General features: G+C 43.6%; 1 protein-coding gene across 4 annotated transcripts in view; it reads left to right on the forward strand.

Annotated features, from left to right (window-relative positions):
- dusp8a (dual specificity phosphatase 8a) overlaps positions 1-9,447 on the forward strand; it is a 45,808-nt gene extending 36,361 nt beyond the window's left edge. For all 4 annotated transcript variants that reach the window (XM_059335192.1, XM_059335191.1, XM_059335193.1 and 1 more), the window contains 4 exons: positions 4,492-4,658; positions 4,775-4,934; positions 5,279-5,402; positions 5,744-9,447. In XM_059335192.1, coding sequence (XP_059191175.1) covers positions 4,492-4,658; positions 4,775-4,934; positions 5,279-5,402; positions 5,744-6,962 — 1,670 coding nt within the window. In that variant the 3' untranslated portion in view covers positions 6,963-9,447. The remainder of the gene's footprint in view (positions 1-4,491; positions 4,659-4,774; positions 4,935-5,278; positions 5,403-5,743) is intronic.
- The last annotated feature ends 11,767 nt before the right edge of the window (positions 9,448-21,214 follow it).

A 21,214-nucleotide genomic window follows, 5' to 3' on the forward strand; every position in this document is an offset into this window, starting at 1 on the left:
AAAGTGTCAAACTCGTTAGCTCAAAGAAAAAAACCATGATATAACGTGTTTGGAATCAGCAGATGAAAATAGAAATGTGTCTGTCACAGGTTATTTTGAGGCACTTCAACACATCTCTGTGGAAAAACACTTGTGAATGCAGGCTAAATTACAGGAGGGTTTATAGTCCTGTAATGCAATAACACGTTACTGCTGAAACAGCAGTTGATCAAAGTGACATACCCCCGCTATCTGCCTGCTAAGATAGAGGAACAATAAACAGTTTAACCATCACCCAGAACGACGTGTTAATAATACAGTCTTTCCCAGCCATCACCAACCTGACGCTCTGTTTGAAAAGCGATGACATCATCCCATTACCTCATCTATAGTCTGTCAATCTACACATTTCTGACACACTGCCCGCTAAAACACACACACTCCCATTGCTACTCCAAGCTGCAGCACAGCCTTTGTGGAGCTGAGTGGGACATGTGTGCAATGATGTCATGTTGGGAGGGTGAGGGACGGTGGGGGGGTCACATTGAGATGCTAATGTCCCCTCATAGTGGAGGGGACAGCTGGAGGGGCACAGAGGATGGCGTCATGTCTCCCCCGATATGAACCACAGAGGAAAGCGATGGAGGGAGGGATGGAGGGGTGCGGGGGACTCATTCAGGCAGATCAATGCCCCCAGGCTGCGGAGCGTGTGTGTGTGTGTGTGTGTGTGTGTGTGTGTGTACATGGCTTGTGTGCGTCGCCCCTCTCCATTAACAGACGAGTTAAAGAGGGCAACTGAAAGCTACACAGACTAAAACACGCACACACAGAAGCGAAAGGGAGGGGGTGAGCTTGTATTGACGAGGCAGTCAATTGTACCAACAGCAGTGATGTAACAGCAGAGCTCCCCATTAACCATAAGAGCCAGGCAGGTGTTGTGTATCTCTGTTTGTCCGGTCAATATCTCCGGGATTCCACTTCCATTCATCTTTCAGCTCTCTGGATCGATTCACACAGCAGCACGGTTCCAAAAAAGCTTGAATTTGATTCAGATATCTTCTACCAAACCCACACTTTTCATGCCCGTGGGATAATAACCTGCACATTTCAACTATAATGTGAATATTAAGTTGTAGGAAATGACTAATGAGGAGCGGGAACCAAGCGAACAAAGGGGGCCTGAGTGCTCGGATCTGACAGGGCAAGAGAGGAAAATAAGCAGTTGCATAAGTGATGAAGTGGGCAGAGGAAAACGGAAAAAGGAAGTCACCGCTGGCTAGCATTGCCCATGGCGACACAGTGCCCTCTTTCCCGGTTGTGTGTTTTCTTTCTACCCAAACGTTTTTTTACTTTACTTTTTTTTTTCTTGTGCTCAAAATTGGGTTAGTCACATCCTGTCCAAGTTTTTTTTCCACAAGTACATGATACTTGACGTAGTTCTGTGCAGAACGTGATCTGGAAGCCCAAAACATGAAAGTTTGAATAGTATTCCTGTTTGGAACAACATCATGACTTCAGCATGTGACTGGGAATGACAGCAGTGTTTGCTTCTGTTCATTTTCAAAATTAAACTGTAGAGTAAGACACAACCTGGGACAAGCGTGAAGTCACCTCTTGATAAATATTATAGTTACTTATTAGCTTTTTCCCCGAAGTTTAATGTAGCAGTGTGTTAGTCTCTGCTGGTTATCATGTGAAGGTGAACTCATCTCTCCCAGTTGACTTTCTGATGTCATCTCCATGGACAGCTGGGCTGGTGTGTGTCACAGGGTATTTTCACTGACATCAGTGTGACTGTACAGTGTGTTTATGTGCGCGCTCTGTGTGCCTAGATTGTACTGGACGGATGTGTCATCGTTGTCTTTTGGAGAATGTGAGGCCATGTCTCTTTGGGTTATTTGGTCTTTGCTGTTATGTGTGTGTCAGTGTGTTTTTCTGCCCTTTGGACACTCTGTGTGTGTGTTTTATTCCATCTTGACAGCACTCACGAGTACACGATGAGCCAGCTGTCATCAACATCACTGCCCCTTCCTTGCCGTCATGGCAACCTTAAGTAGAGTGGGGTCAGGTGACGAGGTGACAATAACACGATATCTCCTGTGTGACTAACGTCCATTTGTGGCGGCCGTGTAAAGCTTAGACTACAAGGAAGGTGTTTGTAATTGCGTTGACGTAATGTCACTGTAATGTAATAGCCCTTAAAAAGCAGGCAGGCACACTCAGTCCTGCTTCCTTATCTCTGACTTCAGTCTCGCTTCATGCCAGTAACCCCTTACTCACACACTGGCTCGCCACTCTTCCTGCTGCTTTGATGCTTATTTCACACAAGATGAAGTCATTTACAGTAATCATGGCTGTAATTATTAATCCAGACACACACAAGATCAAAGAACGAGGATATTTTTAGTACTCTATTTTACTCTATTTTAGAGTATTTTCATTCATGTGTTCACTTCCTTTCACACACACAGACACACTTTCCCTTCAGTGTAACACACACGTCAATAAATACTGTCTCCACTGTGGCACGTCCTGTCTTCTGTCCTTCTAACAACTCTCTAACAATGTCCTCACTTAGAGAAGGGAAATGGTTGCAGTGTGATGTGAGACTTTTCCTGTTGATTTAACTGTCTCCAGGAACATACTGCTTCCTCACACTGATACAGTATATGGGAGCTATATGTAGCACCATTTATTTTCTTTGTGTGTGTGTGTGTGTGTGTGTGTGCGTGTGTGCGTGTGTGTGTGTGTGTTCAACCTCCACACCAGCAGCTTGGGAACAGAGAAACCAGGAAGAAACCCTTCAAAGAACTACCCTTCCTCCCTCTGTTTTATCAATTACTGACACTAGTACCGCCCATAGGATCACTAGAAAGTGGCTCTGGTGGAAATTGTACAGTGCCAGAACAGTCTAAAGCCAAACTGTGAACTACAAATGGCTGTTTAGTCTACTCTAAAGAGGCCAGAAGGGTTAGATCATACGCACACGCTAGCACAGCCTCTCCTTCTTTGCATTACGCTTTCAGTCCTGTATCTTAGTTATCTGATCACTCTTTCTACATCTACCCTTCCCTCCACTCCACCCCCCATGTGGAGCGCTGATGTCATTGCTCCGCCGGTTGCCATTAATAGCTCGAAACAGACAACCCTTCTTCACTTTGCTCTTAAAGGGACAGTGCACCCAGAATAGCTCCTGGTCATGAGGATGCACCCAGCCTAGAAGCTGTGTTGCTGTGAAATGGTGCAAAAAACAAAACTGCTGTCCACTTAATGTTTGCACAACTTTAATTTTGCACCTATTTATTAGACCTGCTGACAATGTGTGCCCTGTGTGTGTGTGTGTGTGTGTGTGTGTGTGTGTGTGTGTGTGTGTGTGTGTGTGTGTGTGTGTGTGTACCAGGCGTTGCTACATGAGTAGCGCAGCTGGGTGTGTGTTACAACGGAAGGCAATGTCCTGCCTTGCGCTGTGCTGTGTGTGCTACTTTAGAACAGTGATGTCATGTCTCAATCACTCTCACTCTGTGACCGTGCATGTGTGTGTGTGTGTGTGTGTGTGTGTGTGTGTGCGTGTGCGTGTGCGTGTGCGTGTGTGTGTGTGTGTGTGTGTGTGTGTGTGTGTGTGTGTGAGGTCCAAGATTGTGTCAAGCAGGGCTGAACCTAGATTAGGTCTTAATCTCTTTTCTGGGGCTCAGGGTTACCTTAAAGCACTGCCCTCCCTTCTACACACTGCTCAGCGAGGTCATTACCCACTGCTCAACACACACACACACACACCTCACCCCCTCCTCCTCTCGTTGGCCCCCACCCTGTAGTTATACAACCGCGGTACTGCAGAGTAATGATGAGTGTGGGTATTTGTGTATGTGTGTGCACTGAGTGAGGGCAAGCAGTGCACCACAGACTGGTGTATGTGTGTATGGACAGACAGTGAGAGTGAATATTGAGCTGTCTGCAAGATTATGTGATCATGACTTTGGGTTGTATCTTCTTTGAGAGTATCATCTTGTTAACATGTGTGTGTATGCACATGTATGACCGTGCGTGTTTGTGGGTGTGCGTGCGTGCTGCGCGGTTGTCAGGGGGATGTTACTGGGACTCTGTCCTGGCCCTGCACCTGTGGCCTCTCTCATTCCCCCGGCCTGACGCAATGCACTGCTACAGGACATGAGCTCATGCAGGAAACAGAGCCACACACACACACATATACACATATGCCAAAAGTGGAGCCGCCTGCCTCTTAAAGGGCCAGACACACACATTCCTGGCCGCCCAGCAGTTAACCTAACTCGCACACAGAAGCACAGAGAGCCCCTTTTTTGCTCCTGTTGCACTAAGCAAGTCCCAGACGTTGTAGCCCAGATTCACCTCTGAAAGCCAACAGAGGGTCTGTTTGCTCTGGTAATGGTGGTGCAGTGTTCTTGATGGGAGTCTTTACAGAGTTCCCAGTGTGTTCTGTGACTGCGCTGTGGAAAACCATTAGTGTACCTAACCAGTTCTCTTCTTTCTCTGCAGGAGGTTTTGCTGCTTTCTCCTCCTGTTTCCCCGGCCTGTGCGAAGGGAAACCTGCCACTGCTCTGCCTATGAGCTTGTCCCAGCCCTGCTTGCCTGTGGCTAATGTAGGGCCCACCCGCATCCTGCCACACCTCTACCTGGGCTCACAGAAGGATGTCCTCAACAAGGTACAACTTGCATTTTTTTTCTCATTTTATCACCAGCATTGAAAGATAACTAACTTGTTATTGTTACCTGGTAACAAAACATGACCTTGAACTCCTTTTTATGTCTTCATCTGCAGGATCTGATGGCACAGAATGGTATCACTTATGTGCTGAATGCCAGCAACACCTGCCCCAAGCCAGACTTTATCAGCGAGAGCCACTTCATGCGTATCCCAGTCAACGACAACTACTGCGAGAAATTGCTTCCCTGGCTGGACAAAACTAATGAATTTATAGGTAAGAGGAGAAAAAATGTTATAATAGAATGTATGGTTGGATTGACTGGGAAAATCTGCATAAATAGCCAGAGAGAGAAGCGTCTTTTGTCTTTATAAGGAACAAATCTCAAGTTATGTGTCGAAGAATGCCATGAAATTCAATACAACATATCCGCACATTGTCACAGTGGATAAACATTCACGTGCAGCTTAGGTAACATTAGCAGCAGGTATAACACATCCGTTCATGTGACCCCAGTACTCTTCCAGGAAACGTCAGTTTTCTTTCAATAGATCTTGATTGTCCCAAGACAATTTGTACTAAACATGCGTATTCATACCCGTTCGTTTCCCCCCCAACAGACAAAGCTAAGGTGTCAAACTGCAGAGTCATTGTGCACTGCCTGGCTGGAATCTCGCGTTCAGCAACCATCGCCATTGCATACATCATGAAGACAATGGGCTTGTCATCAGATGATGCCTACAGGTACGTCCGCTCCTCCCATCCACCTCCAGCAGCGCTAAGGTGTCAGCTAGTAATGCTAGACGATCCCCCCCAGTCGTGAGAAATGAAATTGCTAGATGCCTGGCAGGAAACAGTGTGTGTACAAAAGGTTTTCCTTTGCCTTGTCTGGACAGCACTGGCACTGGCTTATGTAATGTGTATCAGTAAAAATTGTTCACAACCTACGCCTGATTCTGACTCAGTATGTTTCACAAATTCGGACATGATTTGTCAAACCTTGGCCACAGATAGGGCCTCAGATGTAGCCTTGTGAAAACTGTTTTCCTGTGACTAATGTTTTCCAACTGTTTTCCTCCTTACAGGTTTGTAAAGGACCGAAGACCGTCCATATCCCCCAACTTCAACTTCCTAGGCCAGCTTCTGGAGTTTGAGAAGGGTCTGCGATTATTGCAAGCTTTAACTTCAACCTCTGATGACAAGATCTCCGATAAGCAAAGCTCCGAGGTTAACGGAGGTTTTGAGATGAACGGTCACCACAGCAACTACGACTCATCTGTGGCAGATGCACACATCGCACCAGAACCCAAGCTGCCGTCACCCACCTCCCTCCAGCAAGGCTTCAACGGCCTACACCTCTCCGCAGAGAGGATCATGGACACTAACCGGCTTAAACGATCCTTCTCCTTGGACATCAAGTCGGTCTACTCCCCTAACAGTCCCCCCTGCCCCAGCCTGGCACCCACACATGCTGAAGACGTCCCCAAGCTGTGCAAGCTTGACAGCCCAGGAACAGGCACCTCCAATGGTGTCTGCTCCCAATCTCCCGTCCTAGACAGCCCCAGCTCCTCCGATTCACCGTTCCCCTCACCAGGAAGCAGTGGCAGCATTGGAGGTTTGGGGCACAGAGGAAGTGAAGGAGTCCATCGGTCTGGTTCTTCCTCATCCAGACCCAGGAGAAAACCCAAGCATTGCTCTGGCAGCTCCCCAGTCCACATCCAACCGCACCAACCTCCACAGTCTCTCAGCTTGTCACTGGACCACAAGAGCTCCAGCCCGGACGAGAACCTCAAGGGCTCCCTGCTCCTGTCACTACCCTCCTTGCCCACTGTGGGGTCTGGGGCCATGTGGACCAAACACAGAGACACTGTCCAGGCCACCACTCCCGTCACTCCTGTCACAGATGCCCCCTGGCCCTTTGGGGCAGTGGAGGGAGGTGAGGGAGAGATGGAGCTGGGAGGAGGAGGAGGCCGAGGGGGAGAAGAGTCGTCGGTGAGGTTTGGGAGCAGTTCGGCATATGTGGCGTTCGGGTGCAGCGAAGGTGTGCGGTTGCGAGACAAAGCCCAAAGGGAGAAGTCCTCGGCACCACAGACACAGAGAGACCACCGAGACTCCACGTCGTCGTCCGCAGTGACCACATCCAACAGTGCGAACATGAGCGGGTCGGAGAAGCAGTTCAAACGGCGCAGCTGTCAGATGGAGTTTGAGGAGGGCATCTCCGAGACGCGATCCCGAGAAGAACTAGGGAAGATCGGGAAGCAGTCGAGCTTCTCTGGGAGCATGGAGATCATCGAGGTCTCCTGACAGATAATGGACATGATCAGGGCTGTCCCTTCGGGGCACGAATGGACCTGGTTAGAGGGAGTGTAGGAGGAGAACATATGATGGGGAGCAGAAGAGGCTTTTTTTGTGCTCCCCTCACAGACAGTGTTAAAGACTCCAACTGAGAGAAGGACAAATAACAGAGCGTTAATGTGAAAAGGTTAGCAAGCAAACTAGCATTCGCACCTGGACAGAAAGAGGCTGTGATGTGGTGCTAAGCCATCCTGAACTCTCATACAAATCTGAATAAAAGTCTGGGGGAGGTTGGGGGTAAAGGGGGTGACTGTAGGTACTGAAACTCTTAATTTGTCTGAGCTCTGTCACAGATAAAAAGAAACGACCCAGGACAAGTGTCATGTTGCATCCTTACTATATAGAATATCCCTATTTTGACGGATACATACTGCTTGCCTGCGGTCAAATGTAGTGTGCTTCAGTGGGTGTATAGCTTGTGATTTTGAACCAAGCCCCATGTTTCCTCCTTAAAGCTTCACCCCAGTGTCAGAAAGCCTCAGAACCTCGCACGGCTGATCCCCCCCCCCTCCTCTTCCCAGTGGCTCTGCCTGCTACAGACTCTGCATAGCAACATCAGACAACAATAACAGACTCCTTAACGGCACCGTCTCCTCACATCACCACAGCACAAGGCAGAGAGATCCCAAGGACTTAATCTAACGGCGGTACTGTATCCAAACAATGAAGGATCCTCAGCATTTCGTTGCTGAAAAAGACTTTTGAAGACTCGTAGCGACGGGCAGTGTTCCCCCCTTAAAGCACAGTGTGTCTTTCCTGACTTTGGCTCCCTTGTTTCCAGTGTTAACAGCGTGATGGGATTGAGGTTTCGGGATGGTGGTGAAGGTTCGCTTTAACAGCCCTTCAACTCCTTTATAGACCCCCCCCTTAAACCCCCTCCCACTGCTCCCAGTCACCATCTATGGTCACCACTGAGCATGCACCAGAAAGGCTGACTACAGAAAGACAAATACTATATATACAATATGAATATATATAGCAATTTTAATGGACTTCTCTAATGGACTTTTTTGTTCAGTTATAGTTTTAATTTATTGTATTGATTCATTCTGGTAATGAGAAATAATATAATGTTTTGTGGATTTATTTCTTTTTTTTTTCTTTTGTTGAAATATTATTATTATTATTTGCTGTATGGTATTTATGAACACACACTCAAACAAATACACACATTCAACAAATTCAAGCAAGCAATATGTGCTGTTCCTTCTTTGGGGAGAGTGATGTATGACTTTGAAATGCACTTTTTCTGCTTTCTGATAACCAAGTTCAGTTACCCCTCACACCCATGGACACAACATACTCTGAAAGCCAATCTCTGAGTTTTGATAAAACAAAAATAGAGCCTCTGTTTTATATTTAGAGGATGGTACAGGTATCCCACTGGAATAGGATCTCTGTCGTGTGTATTCATGGATGTATCACATCAAGGGCACACACACTGATCACTCATATACAGTAGAACATTTTCTGCCAGTGTCATGAGTTCTTGCATAACAACAACTATATGCAAACAAACACACGCTCTTTCACAAGTTTGAGATTTATAGACTCGCACCGAGTGTCCTCTCCGAGCCAGCACCAGTTCGTCATCATCACCAAAGCTGAAACCAACACACACACACACACACACACACACGCCCTATACTGTATGCACTTACACTTATTATCACACATGTAGGCCCGACACACACCCTTTTGTTCATTCTCAGGGGATCTTTCAGTGAGCCAAGCCCGGCACAGGGTACACAGCTGCTGGTACATCAGCACAATGCATGTCCGTAAAGCTCCCTCGCTTTCTCCTCTCTCTCTTGTCTTTTTTTGCTCTTATTTCTTATTTTCCAAAGCTTTGATTAAAAAAAACAACACAACATAACAGAAAGAAAAACAGCGGATCCTTATATCTTGAGGTGAAAGAAATGAAAACTTTGCTCTCCTGGTGCGAGATGGTTATTTATTTATAATGTAAAATGTGTTTATTTTTCCTTTGACCCTTGATTAGCTTTTCTCTCTGGTGATCTCTGACCTTTGACCTTGGGCTGGGCTGCTGCAGCTACAGTAAGTTCAGATAGATTTCCTCAGTTCTCCCGAGGCTCTAGAAACCTCTCCTGTCCTCACCCTCCTCCCTATATTTTTAAGAAATGTTGTTAGAATTATTTATGACATGTAACAAAGATGATGCAGGCTGTCCCATTTGCTAAAATTGTTGTTATCAAAATATTATTATTATTATTATTATTATTATTATTATGTTGTGTAAATAGCAACTCATCTAAGAACACTGATGAATTTAGATGAGTTTTTAAAAGAAAATCCTGATACCTTAGGCTGCTTGACGCAAAAATACCTCAGGTTCTATTGAAAGGCTTTTCCTTCCCCTGTACATGTTTTGTGAAAATGAGACAAAAATACAGACATGACAAAATACAAACTCTTCTCTTGCTTCTTCTTCTTCTTGTGTGCTTGCATGGGGGCTGAACGGGGCCAGGAAGGGAATCCAACCAAACAGACAAACAACACAATATGACATCCCGACTTCTTTAGTCTTGCTATTGATTTTGTGTTTAACCAACTCCACTCCGACCACACAACACGGCTTTATTGATTTTCTTTTTTTTCAAACTGTACCACATGCTTCTAAATGCTGATGGGATGGTGAATTATTTAATAGAGACAATGTGTTCAAAATAGCTTTCTAGAAAGTCCTGTCTGACGTAATATTAAGTTTACACTAAATTATTGTTAATAGTGTGATAAGATGGAAAACAACTCACAACTGTTAAAAGTAAAAGTAGGGATACAACAAAATAAAAATATCTTGGTAAAAGACCTACCTGGTTGTAAAGTTTATCAATACATCAATACCATCAGCTTAATGTACTAAAATATGAGGCTAGGAAGGATATCATTTTTGAAGGATAGTGTATGTATACCCTAGCTGAAGAAAAAAGAGAGAGAAGTTGAGATTTTTATGGGGTTTGAACAGAGCCAGGCTAGCAGTTCCCTTGTTTCCAGTCTTTAATCTTTGCCAACATGTTACTGGATATTTACAGTAGATTACATTTATGAGAGTGGTAGCAATCTTCTTGTCTAAATCTCAGGAAGAAAGCAAATACATATATTCCCCCAAAGTACACTATTTCCCAGTTAGAAGTAGATCAGTACATGAAATTGCTTAAAATGAAATTACTCAAAGTACTTCAGATTTGTGTGTATGAGCCTTTGGTTGCATGAATATTTGCATTTTTTTAAACTCAGTTACAGGTCACTAATAGTGTTCTTATATTCAGAAGTAAATGCTGGCTGTTAATAATAAGGATTCTGTAGCTAAAAGAATAATCAGAAGGTGGATACACTGCAGGTTGGCACCTGGTCTGTGCCTCCATCAGTGATTCAGTCCCACAGGATAAATAGACCCAGAGGCTAACCTCCACACCTGTAAGAATATCGATATTTGTCTGTAAGTGATAGCCACACCTCTAAGGAACGTCTCCGTGTACTTCCCTGTCTTCTCTCAGATTGACTCAATGTCTGGTATTATCCCTCTACTTCCTCTTCTCATGCCAACCACACACACACACACACACACACACACAACTGGTTTGAAGGTGTTCCCCCCAGCTGTTTCCCCGCTCCACCTCTTCCTTATTCCGGTTGTCTGCGGGCACAGGAGTGGGAGGGCGGCTAGTGCAGGTGCAGTGTTTGCCAATGATGTGATGTGTTTGAACAGCGCTTACCTCCAGGGGATGAGAGAATGAGGTGAGGTAGTGGTGTGTGTGAGTGTGTGAGTGTGTGTGTGTGTGTGTGTGTGTGTGTGTGTGAGAGAGAGAGAGACAAAGACAAAGACAAAGACAAAGAGAGGTATTTGTCCCCAGAGGACACAGAGTACACTGATGTTACAAAAAAACAGCGTCCAAATCCAGTGGGGGGCCAATTCATGGAGTCCCCTCAATGGGGACTTGACTACAAAGGCAGTTTTGGTTTCATGATGTCATCGTGGAATTTCACCTTGCGCAATCAAACAACATCTCTCCGCAAACAAAGCATCCCTCCCAAAGCCCCTCCATTTGGTTCAATGTAGCCAGAACAACCAGCGTGTTGTTCTGGGGACGGAAGAGTGAGGTAAGGAGAAGCAGCAAAGAAGATGGAGCAAATCCTTTCAGCACTAACACACACATGCAGATGCAAAACCAGATGGCCCTTGGCCTTTTTCAGTGAGCACAATGCCGTCTTAATGAGCGTTTCACTGAATCCAATAGGAGACTGGCAGAGGTAATGGCATTACCAGCATCTCCAGCTGAGTCCCTCTGCTCTTCTGTGTGTGTGTGTGTGTGTGTGTGTGTGTGTGTGTGTGTGTGTGTCTTTATTTTATTGCCATCCTGGGAATTCCCCATCACAAGACCAGTGTGGTAATGGAATACATAGTAAATCCCACTTTCTCACTTTCATTCTCTCTAACATGACCAGCCTTCCCGGCATGTGGCTGTCTGTATTTATCACCTGGATCATAACGGATAATCCTTTCACAATATGCTTCCTCTGTATCGGTGTGAGTGTTAGTGTGTGTGTGTGTGTGTGTGTGTGTGTGTGTGTGTTTTTCAAGGTGCCCTCAGCTCGTATTATATGGATCTGCATCTCGGGTAACAGTCTCCGCTCCACTGTGCTGAAGTCTGCAGTTCCTTGCAGGTTTCTGGTTGCCAATGTACTGTAAACTCCTTCAGTGGCCTGAAATAGTTTCCTGATGCAATTTTGTGTAGTTATCACTTTTGTTTCGTTTTCATTTATGTCTTTACTTTACTGAAGCTCTGAAACAAGGGTAAAGCCAGACAGTAGGCCTAAATGAGTGCATATGTGTGCTAGTGTCTAGATATAGATATGTGCATTAATCAACAACATATATTTCGATGTGCAGTTCTATGCATGCATAAAAGAAGTCCATATGTAAGTGAACAGCATTCCAAAATAACACACATAATTCCAATACAAAAATAAGAAAGCAGAATCATCACATTGGGAAAGCCAGAACCAGAGAATGCTTCATATTTTTGCAAGAAAAAGTATGAATCACTTATGAAAAAGAGTTGACAATTATATTGATTTTGCCAATCAGTTCTAATCTGCATTCATTATGTCCTCATGTAGTTTAATTTGTCAACTATCTGCATGTGCATGCTTGTACAAACTTACATACATGTGTAAGTGTCTCCATAACTTCATGTGTGTATATGAATGGTTCAGTTGCAAAAACAGATATCTACATTTAAGTTATTTTCCTAAATATTTCCTTTTTTTGTGCAAGCCAGGGAATATAGGTTGATCTGGTAATGAGGTTGTTTGATAAATGATCTCTCTTTTTTAAATTAATTAAAATAATGTTGTTATTTGTGCATTTAATGGTATATTAATCACACTGGTGTTAATTTATTCATTTTAAGAATAGCTTCTATTGCGCTTGAAGTCCTCATGTGCATCTGTGTGTATGTGAATGAATAAATGAGTGAATGACTGGCCATGTTTTGCACAAGTGAAGCTCATTTACATGAACCTGTAGTGTGACGCATGAGATCGTGCATGGGTGTGTTGCATGTGCATGAGCGTGCATGTGTGTGTGTGTGTAAGTGTCTGAGTGTGTATGCTTCCCTGCACGTCGGCTGATGGGTACCAGACGTATCCATGCTGAGGGGCTGCCTGGCGCCTGGTCCCAGGCCTTCTATATGGAAACAGTTAGGAACTGTTACGTCAGCAGGCTATGTCTCTCTCTCTCTCTCTCTCTCTCTCTCTCTCTCTCTCTCTCTCCGCTTTTCCACTTGCACACATGTGCACACACACCCAAAGTCCACTCACACGCACACAGAGTTTGACAAAACATGTCCACTCTCTCTTTATCCTTTTCGTGTTGCTCCTTTTTCACACACTTTCATCTCACTCATTGCACACGATCTGCTCGAAAGTTGCGTCAGCACAGCATTCCACACTTTTCCACGCGTCACTAAGGATGACTGACTCCAAACAGCATTTCTTGCCCTTTTTTTTCCATGGAAAACTCTTGTCCTTATATCACCCTGAAGTCTGGCAGCCTGCTCGTCCTACTATTTCTCTCTCTATCTGTCTCCCTCTCTCTAACCTCTCTCTCATCCCTATCCATCTCTCACGCAAGCGGGCAAAAAATTTGAGCTCTGTGGGCTGGGAGGCCGGGCAGCATGTGGTAGTTCCCCTTTCCTCTTTGCCAGACCGACAACATCGTTGGTACAAACATATGTGCTCAATATTCTCTGCCTGCTGCTGCCCTCTTGCACTCATGAGCACAATTCATGAGTCCGTCTTCATTTCAACAAGAATTACAACTCACCGCAGTGAAATGAGCTGAATAAATGAAGGCAGGCACATCATTAGTGCATTTTCTGCAGTGGCGGGCAAGTGTGTGTCTGTGTGTGTGAGGCCTGTGGTGAGGAGGAAGCCCTGGCTGGCTCTGAGGCTCAGCAGGCCTCAGGTAATCCAACTTAATGCAGTTAGTGTTGTCATGGCCACCTGCGTATTACACAGCGAGACAAGAGGGGGTGTCTAGACGGGCGAAATCACTGGAAAACAAAGAAAGGCTGCGAGGAGACCACTGTGCCATCTGGATCCTTGCTATGAGCACCAACAGGAATGGGTTATGGTATTAATCTGGAATTCATGTGGTTGACTTGAGGAGGTGGAGGTGGTGCAGTATGAATGTATTGATTTGTGCACAGACACCAGAAAGTAGACAGACAGTCATTGTGATTGCTCAGGCAGGTGTTGTGTAACTGACTGCTGCCACCTACTGCTGGCTCCCAGTCAAAGTCAGCAGCTTCACTTTGTCCCCTGACAGGAAGGTGAGAGGCGATCAATACTTTTGTTCCACCAGTCAAAGCCGGCAGCAGATTGAATGTGCATGAATCTGTCGGTCCTCGGGTTTCGCTTAGCTTCTGTTTTCAGCAAATTAAATGAATGGACAAAGAGAAAGTGTGTCCACTTCCTCTCTGTGTGCTGCATGTAACAGCGTGGCAGCCCCTCTTCACTGTCCATGAGTGTGTGTGTGGCATGCGTGTGTTCAAAGTGCTGACTAAAGCAGCTGGTGGTGCTGACATCTGTCTCTGTCTTTCTAATGGTGGAACAAACTGCAACTCCCTCTCTCTCTCTGCCCCAGCATCAGCCCCATCAGCACTCTCTGCCCAGGTCCAAACCCCATCAACACACACACACACACACACACACTGATGCTGCTACTGTAGTCGGCAACACACAGCATATCCCATATCTCAGCGTCTGCACCTCAAAAAGCCACATCCTGGACCACCACCCAAGAAGACAGTGTTTGAAGTGGATGTGGCTCTGCTGACACGAGGTCAGACGTGGCCTCATCTCTCTGAGTGATCGAGACCAGTATGAGATGTAGACTAATCACAGGTTTGGCTTTGACACATGCATAAGTGCTAATAGTTTCCCCTCAGGTTGTAAACAGTGCGTAATAAGTTACATAAGTAGCCTAGGTTCCCCTTCAGGCCCTCTGATTCAGAGCTTCTTGAGATTTTTTAAACGCAAGAACCCTTTATAAGATACACAATACAGCAGGTTCATGTTTGGCCTCTCACCCAATATCAACTGAGATCTACAGCTGCCGGGACCCGAGTTCAGATAAGCGGTTAACCCTTTATCAGGCGAAGAACTATATTTGGTAACTTTAGTGGATATGAAAATGGGGTCGAGAAAAAAGTTGCAAATTTACTAGATTAAAGTGGCAAATCTACAAGAAAAAAAGTTGCAGATTTAAGAGATTTAAAGTGGTGAATCTGCGAGAAAAGTTGCTTTTTCCCCACTTCTTTCTCATAAATCTGTGACTTTTTTCCACGCACATTTGCTACTATAAATCTCTTAAATCTGCAACTTTTTTCTTGTAGATATGCCACTTTAATCTAGTAAATTTGCAACTTTTTTCTCAAAATATTTTTATTTTTTATTTTGGATATCTACTGAAGTTACCAAATACGGTTCTTCGCCTGATAAAGGGTTAAAGATAATGAATGGATGCATGAATGGTTCTATAGTCTTAGTTATGTGAAAGAACAACACAAGAGAAATGTATGAGAAGGAGAAAATGTATAAAATATTTGCACCATCTCAACAGAATACCCCAAAAATGATTTTATGTCACAGTAATTCATATAAATGAATCTAACCCAATGACCCCGAGAGACACCACTTTGAGAACCATTTGACAATTTTCTTTTCTTACTGCATTATTAAATTGAAGGTAATCTATTGGAATGATCTGCTGTGACTTATTTAAAACATCCTTTTTCTGGCGTTGACCGTTAAGGAATTCCTGACTCGATCAATAATGTAGAGCTGTAATTTGTGAACTTTTAATGGAGCATTGCACTTACACTACTCACAATAAGTTAGGGATATTGTTATTTACATGAGTGCTTTTCCTATTTGGTCTGAATTTTGATTAAATAAGTAATAGTTCCCTTTGATATTTCTATTAATGAATGAGAAGAAGCATGATTTTCATTAGTGCAATATTTATTACCCCAACAATTTAAACAATAACAAAGATAGCCCCAAATAACCAAAATTGACAAAGTCAGTAGAGGGTGTTTCCACCATTTGCCGCAATGACACATGAGACATCGCTTGACAGCGATGTCTTATGCTCCTAACTAGCCCCATGATGTTGTTCTGAGGCAATGCGTTCCACTCCTCCACAAGTTCTACACGCAGTTCTGCCAGGTCACGTGGGGGTGGGGCACAAGCATCCAGTCGCTGCTTCAGCTGGTCCCAGACGTCAGGTCAGGGGACATTGCTGGCCAAACCATATGAGGCACTCCGACTTCCTGAAGTCGAGCTGTGACAATTCTGCCACGATGTGGTGGAGCATTGTCATCCATGAACAGAAAGTTGGGGGTGTGCTGGGGGAATTGGGGGATAATGATGATGATGTCTATGATGTCTCTGAGGTAAGAACGTGCAGTGACTGAGCCATCTACAATCACCAAATCTGTTCTGTGCTGACTGGTGATGCCTGCCCAGACTGTTGCACCTCCTCCACCAAACAGGACGGTAGACCACTGCTGCATTGTCCAGGTCACATGGTCTTGTGCCCACTGCAAACGGTCACGGCGGTGTCTTGGTGTCAGTGGAGTCACCTGCAACGGTTGTCTGGCATTAAAGCCATAGCGGTGAAGTCGGTTGTGAATGGTTTGGCTGGAAACCCTAGCACCCCTCACTTCTCGCAAACGGGCCTGCAGGTGTGTGGCAGTTGCAAAACGGTGTCTGAATGCATAGGTCCTTAGGTACTGGTCATCACTGCGGTCCATCACTCGTGGGGCTCCACTCCTGGGTCTGTCACGAACACTGCCAGTAGTTTGAGAAAACACCAAGTTCACGAGCAACATCTGACTGCCTGCTACCAACCTGAAGGCGCGCTATGGCCAGGTGGCGCTGCTCATCTGTTAAGTGACGTTGTGTGTTCATGGCTGCTTGAATGATGAACTGGGAATGACTTACTGACAATGCCAGCTTTTTATACCCCCATGTTGAATGTTGAAATTTATGACACATTGAAAAGGGTTGTATCTTTATCAGGCGAAGAACTATATTTGGTAACTTCACTGGATATGAAAATGGGGTCGAGAAAAAAGTTGCAAATTTACTAGATTAAAGTGGCAAATCTACAAGGAAAAAAATATGCAGATTTATGAGATTTAAAGTGGTGAATCAGCGAGAAAAAAGCTGCTTTTCCCCCACTTTTTTCTCGTAAATCTGCTACTTTTTTCGTGCAGTTTTGCCACTTTAAATCTCTTAAATATGCGACTTTTTTTCTTGTAGATTTGCCACTTTAATCTAGTAAGTTTGCAACTTTTTTCTCTAAATTTTATTATATTATTATCATACTGATTGGTCAGATGTCATGGTGTCACAGTCTGTGACGTAGCCTGATCTTTGCTGATTAGCTGGAAGAAATCCATGTGGTTCAACGACCAAACAGAGAGACATGGGGACCCAGTTAGATATCCACTGAAGTTACCAAATATAGTTCTTTGCCTGATAAAGGGTTAACACTCGCCCATAATCAGGTCTGGTGTTTGAGGAGGACTGGCTCAACAAGCACAAAGACATGACGACTTGTATGTCTCTAAGACAAAGACTGAATCTCACACACAGCAGACTGCTTGCTGCTGACACACAGTGTCTGTGGCTGCCGCTCTGTTATCATTTCTCCTCTCTCTGCCCATGACCTCAGAGCCACATGCAAGCTATTTCTGTTGAGTTGCTTCTGGCAAAAAAAATGACTTCATGTCTGATTTGCTTGAACAGAAAGGGGTGGGGGGCTGTGTATCACTGTGTGCATGGAAAATGTACTGTAAGAAACAGGATGCATACTGTAGCTGCTTTAGTGTTTGATGAACTGGAGGCAAGACTGTGCATGCACCTCTTCTCCTCCCTTTTTGAAATGTACAACTTGCTCTCAGTGCCTTTGGTCTACCGCTCCCTCTTGTTTCACTTCTCTCCTTTTATTAAATCTGTCTTCTCAGCTCCCTCTTCTCTCCCCATTCACTCCACAGCTTCCCATCTCATTCTCACTAAAACACTGAATCTCCTTTTGGAGCTTCATCCCCTTCTTTCCTCCAACTTTTGCCTCCTTTCTAGGATGGGAGCGCTGGAGCCAGGTAGGTCTGCAGACATGAGTAATGTGGCTGAGACTGACTCATGCACCAAGACATCAGCCGTCAGTGTGGAGCCAGCAATGACACAAGCACAAGAACAAACACACACACACAGACACACACACATTATATGGTGAATCGACACAGACTTGGCGGTGCCGATGATATGAAACCCAGTCATGCAAGTGGCCATTATCAGCACCTTATATTATGTGATCATTATTGAAATACTGAAAATGAATCCATCAGTGATGAGATCAGACTGCTAACAGTAAACATGTCTATGACACACACACTCCCACAAATCTGCCTTATATCATCCTATTCACACACTTATTAAGGTTTTTTGTTTTTATTTCATAATGAAATGTTAAATAATTGAAATCAAATAATCAAAATATAGTTTCAGTTTTATGAGGGCATAAAAAACTCTTTAGTAGATACAAAACAAATTTCTCGTTGTATGTTTACATAAATGACTGTGACTGTGTAATTTATGTAAACACACAAACACACGTGGGTACACACTCCTCATTGCATCTATTAAACATTTATTATTCATGCAAGAGTAATGTGAGGTGTCTCCGTTTTAATGTCTCCTAATGGATTTTTGAGTTACCGCTGCCAGCTATGAATAAATCATTTCAGTCACAGGGCAGCCAGTCAGTAGCTCACTCACCCTGATACTGAGCTCATCTATAGGTATGTGGTGGTGGTGGTGTGTGTGTGTGTGTGTGTGTGTGTGTGTGTGTTTATGTATTTAGGATTCTAAAAAAATGTCTTTTTTACATGTTGCAGTTGAAAAAGGTGCACAGGTGTAAATAATAAAATGATCGATGGCTCACATGGACACAGCCATCATTAAAGTTATTAGTGACATCTTTGCTTTCCTACAATAACAACTTAAAAGACCTATACTGGATGCTTTCACAACCTACATGCTGACCTCACTGCATGCTACTGCAATAGTGAAACTGAAAGACTGTCATTATTACAACAAAACAAATTAAATCATCTTTGCTATGGGTCTCTGTTTTGATCAGGGCCTTTCCGTTTTGGAAGGCTAATGTCATATCAAGAAAACTGCAGGTGTCATTTATAATAAAAGTGATAATTAATTGAATAAATTAAGGTGTTGCAGTCTAAAGGTGCAGGGATGTCTTGGATGAAATTAAAGGCTGAAATATAAAATAACTTTTGTCATTTTTGCTGAAACTGTCGCTATATGCTGACAGTAGGAAATCCGACAGATCATCATCAGGAAATCCGGTTTGTTTTGGCTCCCCCTAGTGCTCGTAATAGAATTTTCAAGAATCCATAGTGCCTGAAAACAACCAGGAGGAGCTGGGAGGAGTCTTTGACACAGTGTCAATTACTCCTTTGAGATGGGTACACAGCAGGTACACAGGTATAGATAATTTCTGCGGTCTATGATACAGACCAAGCTGCAACCTCTGGTGCTGAGCAGTGAAGCCCACGCAGTTGTGCTAAAAGCTGTAATTCCTTGACTGGCCACTTGAGACTGGCTGCAGAAGGGAGCAAATCAGATTGATTCTCATGTTAAATTTCCCAACTTTACAGCAGAAATAAAAGTGTTTACAGCCTTGATAAATAGCTAATTTCCCCTCCATGACAACTCTGAGGGGGTGAATTGTTTTATAACTCATTTGAGGCTTTCAATTCTGCATAATTCATTATATGTAAAGTCTACAGTATAGACGGCTGGCTAGTTAGCTAGGTAGTTTGCTTATTCCACCGTGCTTTCATGCTACACTGATTACAGAAAGTAAGCCAAACAGCATGCTGTTGGTCAGCAGCAACACCAGGTCTTCCATCCCTCAGCTAGTTAAATTATAGTCTGTCTCCAAAGTTGCTGTCCACTCTCCTCCCAGTGAAGTTGTCTGCCGGCAGTGGTGAGTCAGGGAGAAGAACCAAAAACCCAACACTGCTGCTGACCGCCAGCCCACAGTTAGGCTCATTTTCTGTAACCTGTGTAAAGCGTGATGCAATTAACAAGTTAGCTGCTGGGTTAAATGCACAGTTTGATTTTCCCCTTTTTGGGACTAATAAGGGAATCTTAATCTTAGTGCTTGCAAACAGTGGGGACAGGTTACTACAGGTCACTCTGTCAAATAAAGCCAGAAAAGTCAACACACAAAAAAAAAAATACTGTGTAAAAGGCCTATAAAGGTGCATCTCAACACATTAGAATATGACAGAAAAGTCCATTTACAGTAGGTCAAGTCAAACAGCCCCAACCAAGTATTGAGTCATATAGATGGACATACTTTTCAGAGGCCAACATTTCCATATTAAACATACTTTTTAAAATTGTTGAGACACTGAATTTTAAGTCTTCATTAAATGTAAGCCATAATCATTATAATTAGAAGAAATTAACTAAATTAAGACATGAAATGTTTCATTCTGTGTGTAATGGATCTATATAATGTGTTATTTCTACTTTTTGAATTTAATTACTGACATAGAAAAACGTTTCTATGATATTCCAATTTATTGAGATGCACCTGTAGTAATACATTGCAACCATTCTTTGAGTTTTTTTTTTTTTTTTTACATGCAATGCATAACAACACAAATACAGCCAAGCTTAATCAGCAATCAGTCTTATCTTAATTTTAACATAATAATTCTGACAATGATAGTATTTAATGGCGGGCTGTTACACTGTAATAAATTATTCTGTAGTCATTTCATTTTACTTAATATATTTGATAAAATGTATTTAATATAAATGTGTCCTTGATTTTGAGGCAGTTGTTTAAGTAACTTTAATATAAAAAATGTTTGAGATAGAATCTACTTATTCTGATCACATTAAAGATAATCTTTATGTGTATGTAATTCTAAATTAAGAGAATTTTGAATTAATCCAACACAATAGAATTAGTCTGTTTTTAATTGACAGGCACTTCCTGTTAAGTTGATATTAACTCAACTTGTAACGTAGTTAGATTTAATTAATAATATTGCGTGCAATCTGTTGCCTCATTTTTTATTGAGTAGCTATTGTTTATCTTTTTTTACAGTGTAGATTCCATAACATTGTGTTGTTGTTTTATCGACTCTATCTCTCAGATTAGGTAGGTGCAGGACAAACTGACGTAAAACTCTCTCATGCACTGAAATGACTGTGATGATGGAATGGGAACATATCGACCTCTGGATGGCTCAGTATTGACGAGTGGATGGATTTCAGGAAGTGACCTTGGCTAACTCAGACGAGCACCTGACCAGAGCACGGCTCGTTTTCCCACAGAGTACATCTCTGGCACCAGCCGGCCCTCTGAAAATAAGAGGTAAACATAGTCTGCTGGACTGATCTTAGGTCATCGCAGACTGAGCATAGGTCAGCGTAGTCATGCCGCAATGCTGTCATGGATTTGGTAACAACACTGTGTCATAAACTGTGGGTGTCAAAAAGAGTTGATGAAGCGGGTGGAGGAGACAAGTCAGCTAAAAGCAACAGCTCTGGTCTGTTCCCAG

The sequence above is a fragment of the Centropristis striata genome, chromosome 6, assembly GCF_030273125.1.
Source record: "Centropristis striata isolate RG_2023a ecotype Rhode Island chromosome 6, C.striata_1.0, whole genome shotgun sequence".
Lineage (NCBI taxonomy): Eukaryota > Metazoa > Chordata > Actinopteri > Perciformes > Serranidae > Centropristis > Centropristis striata.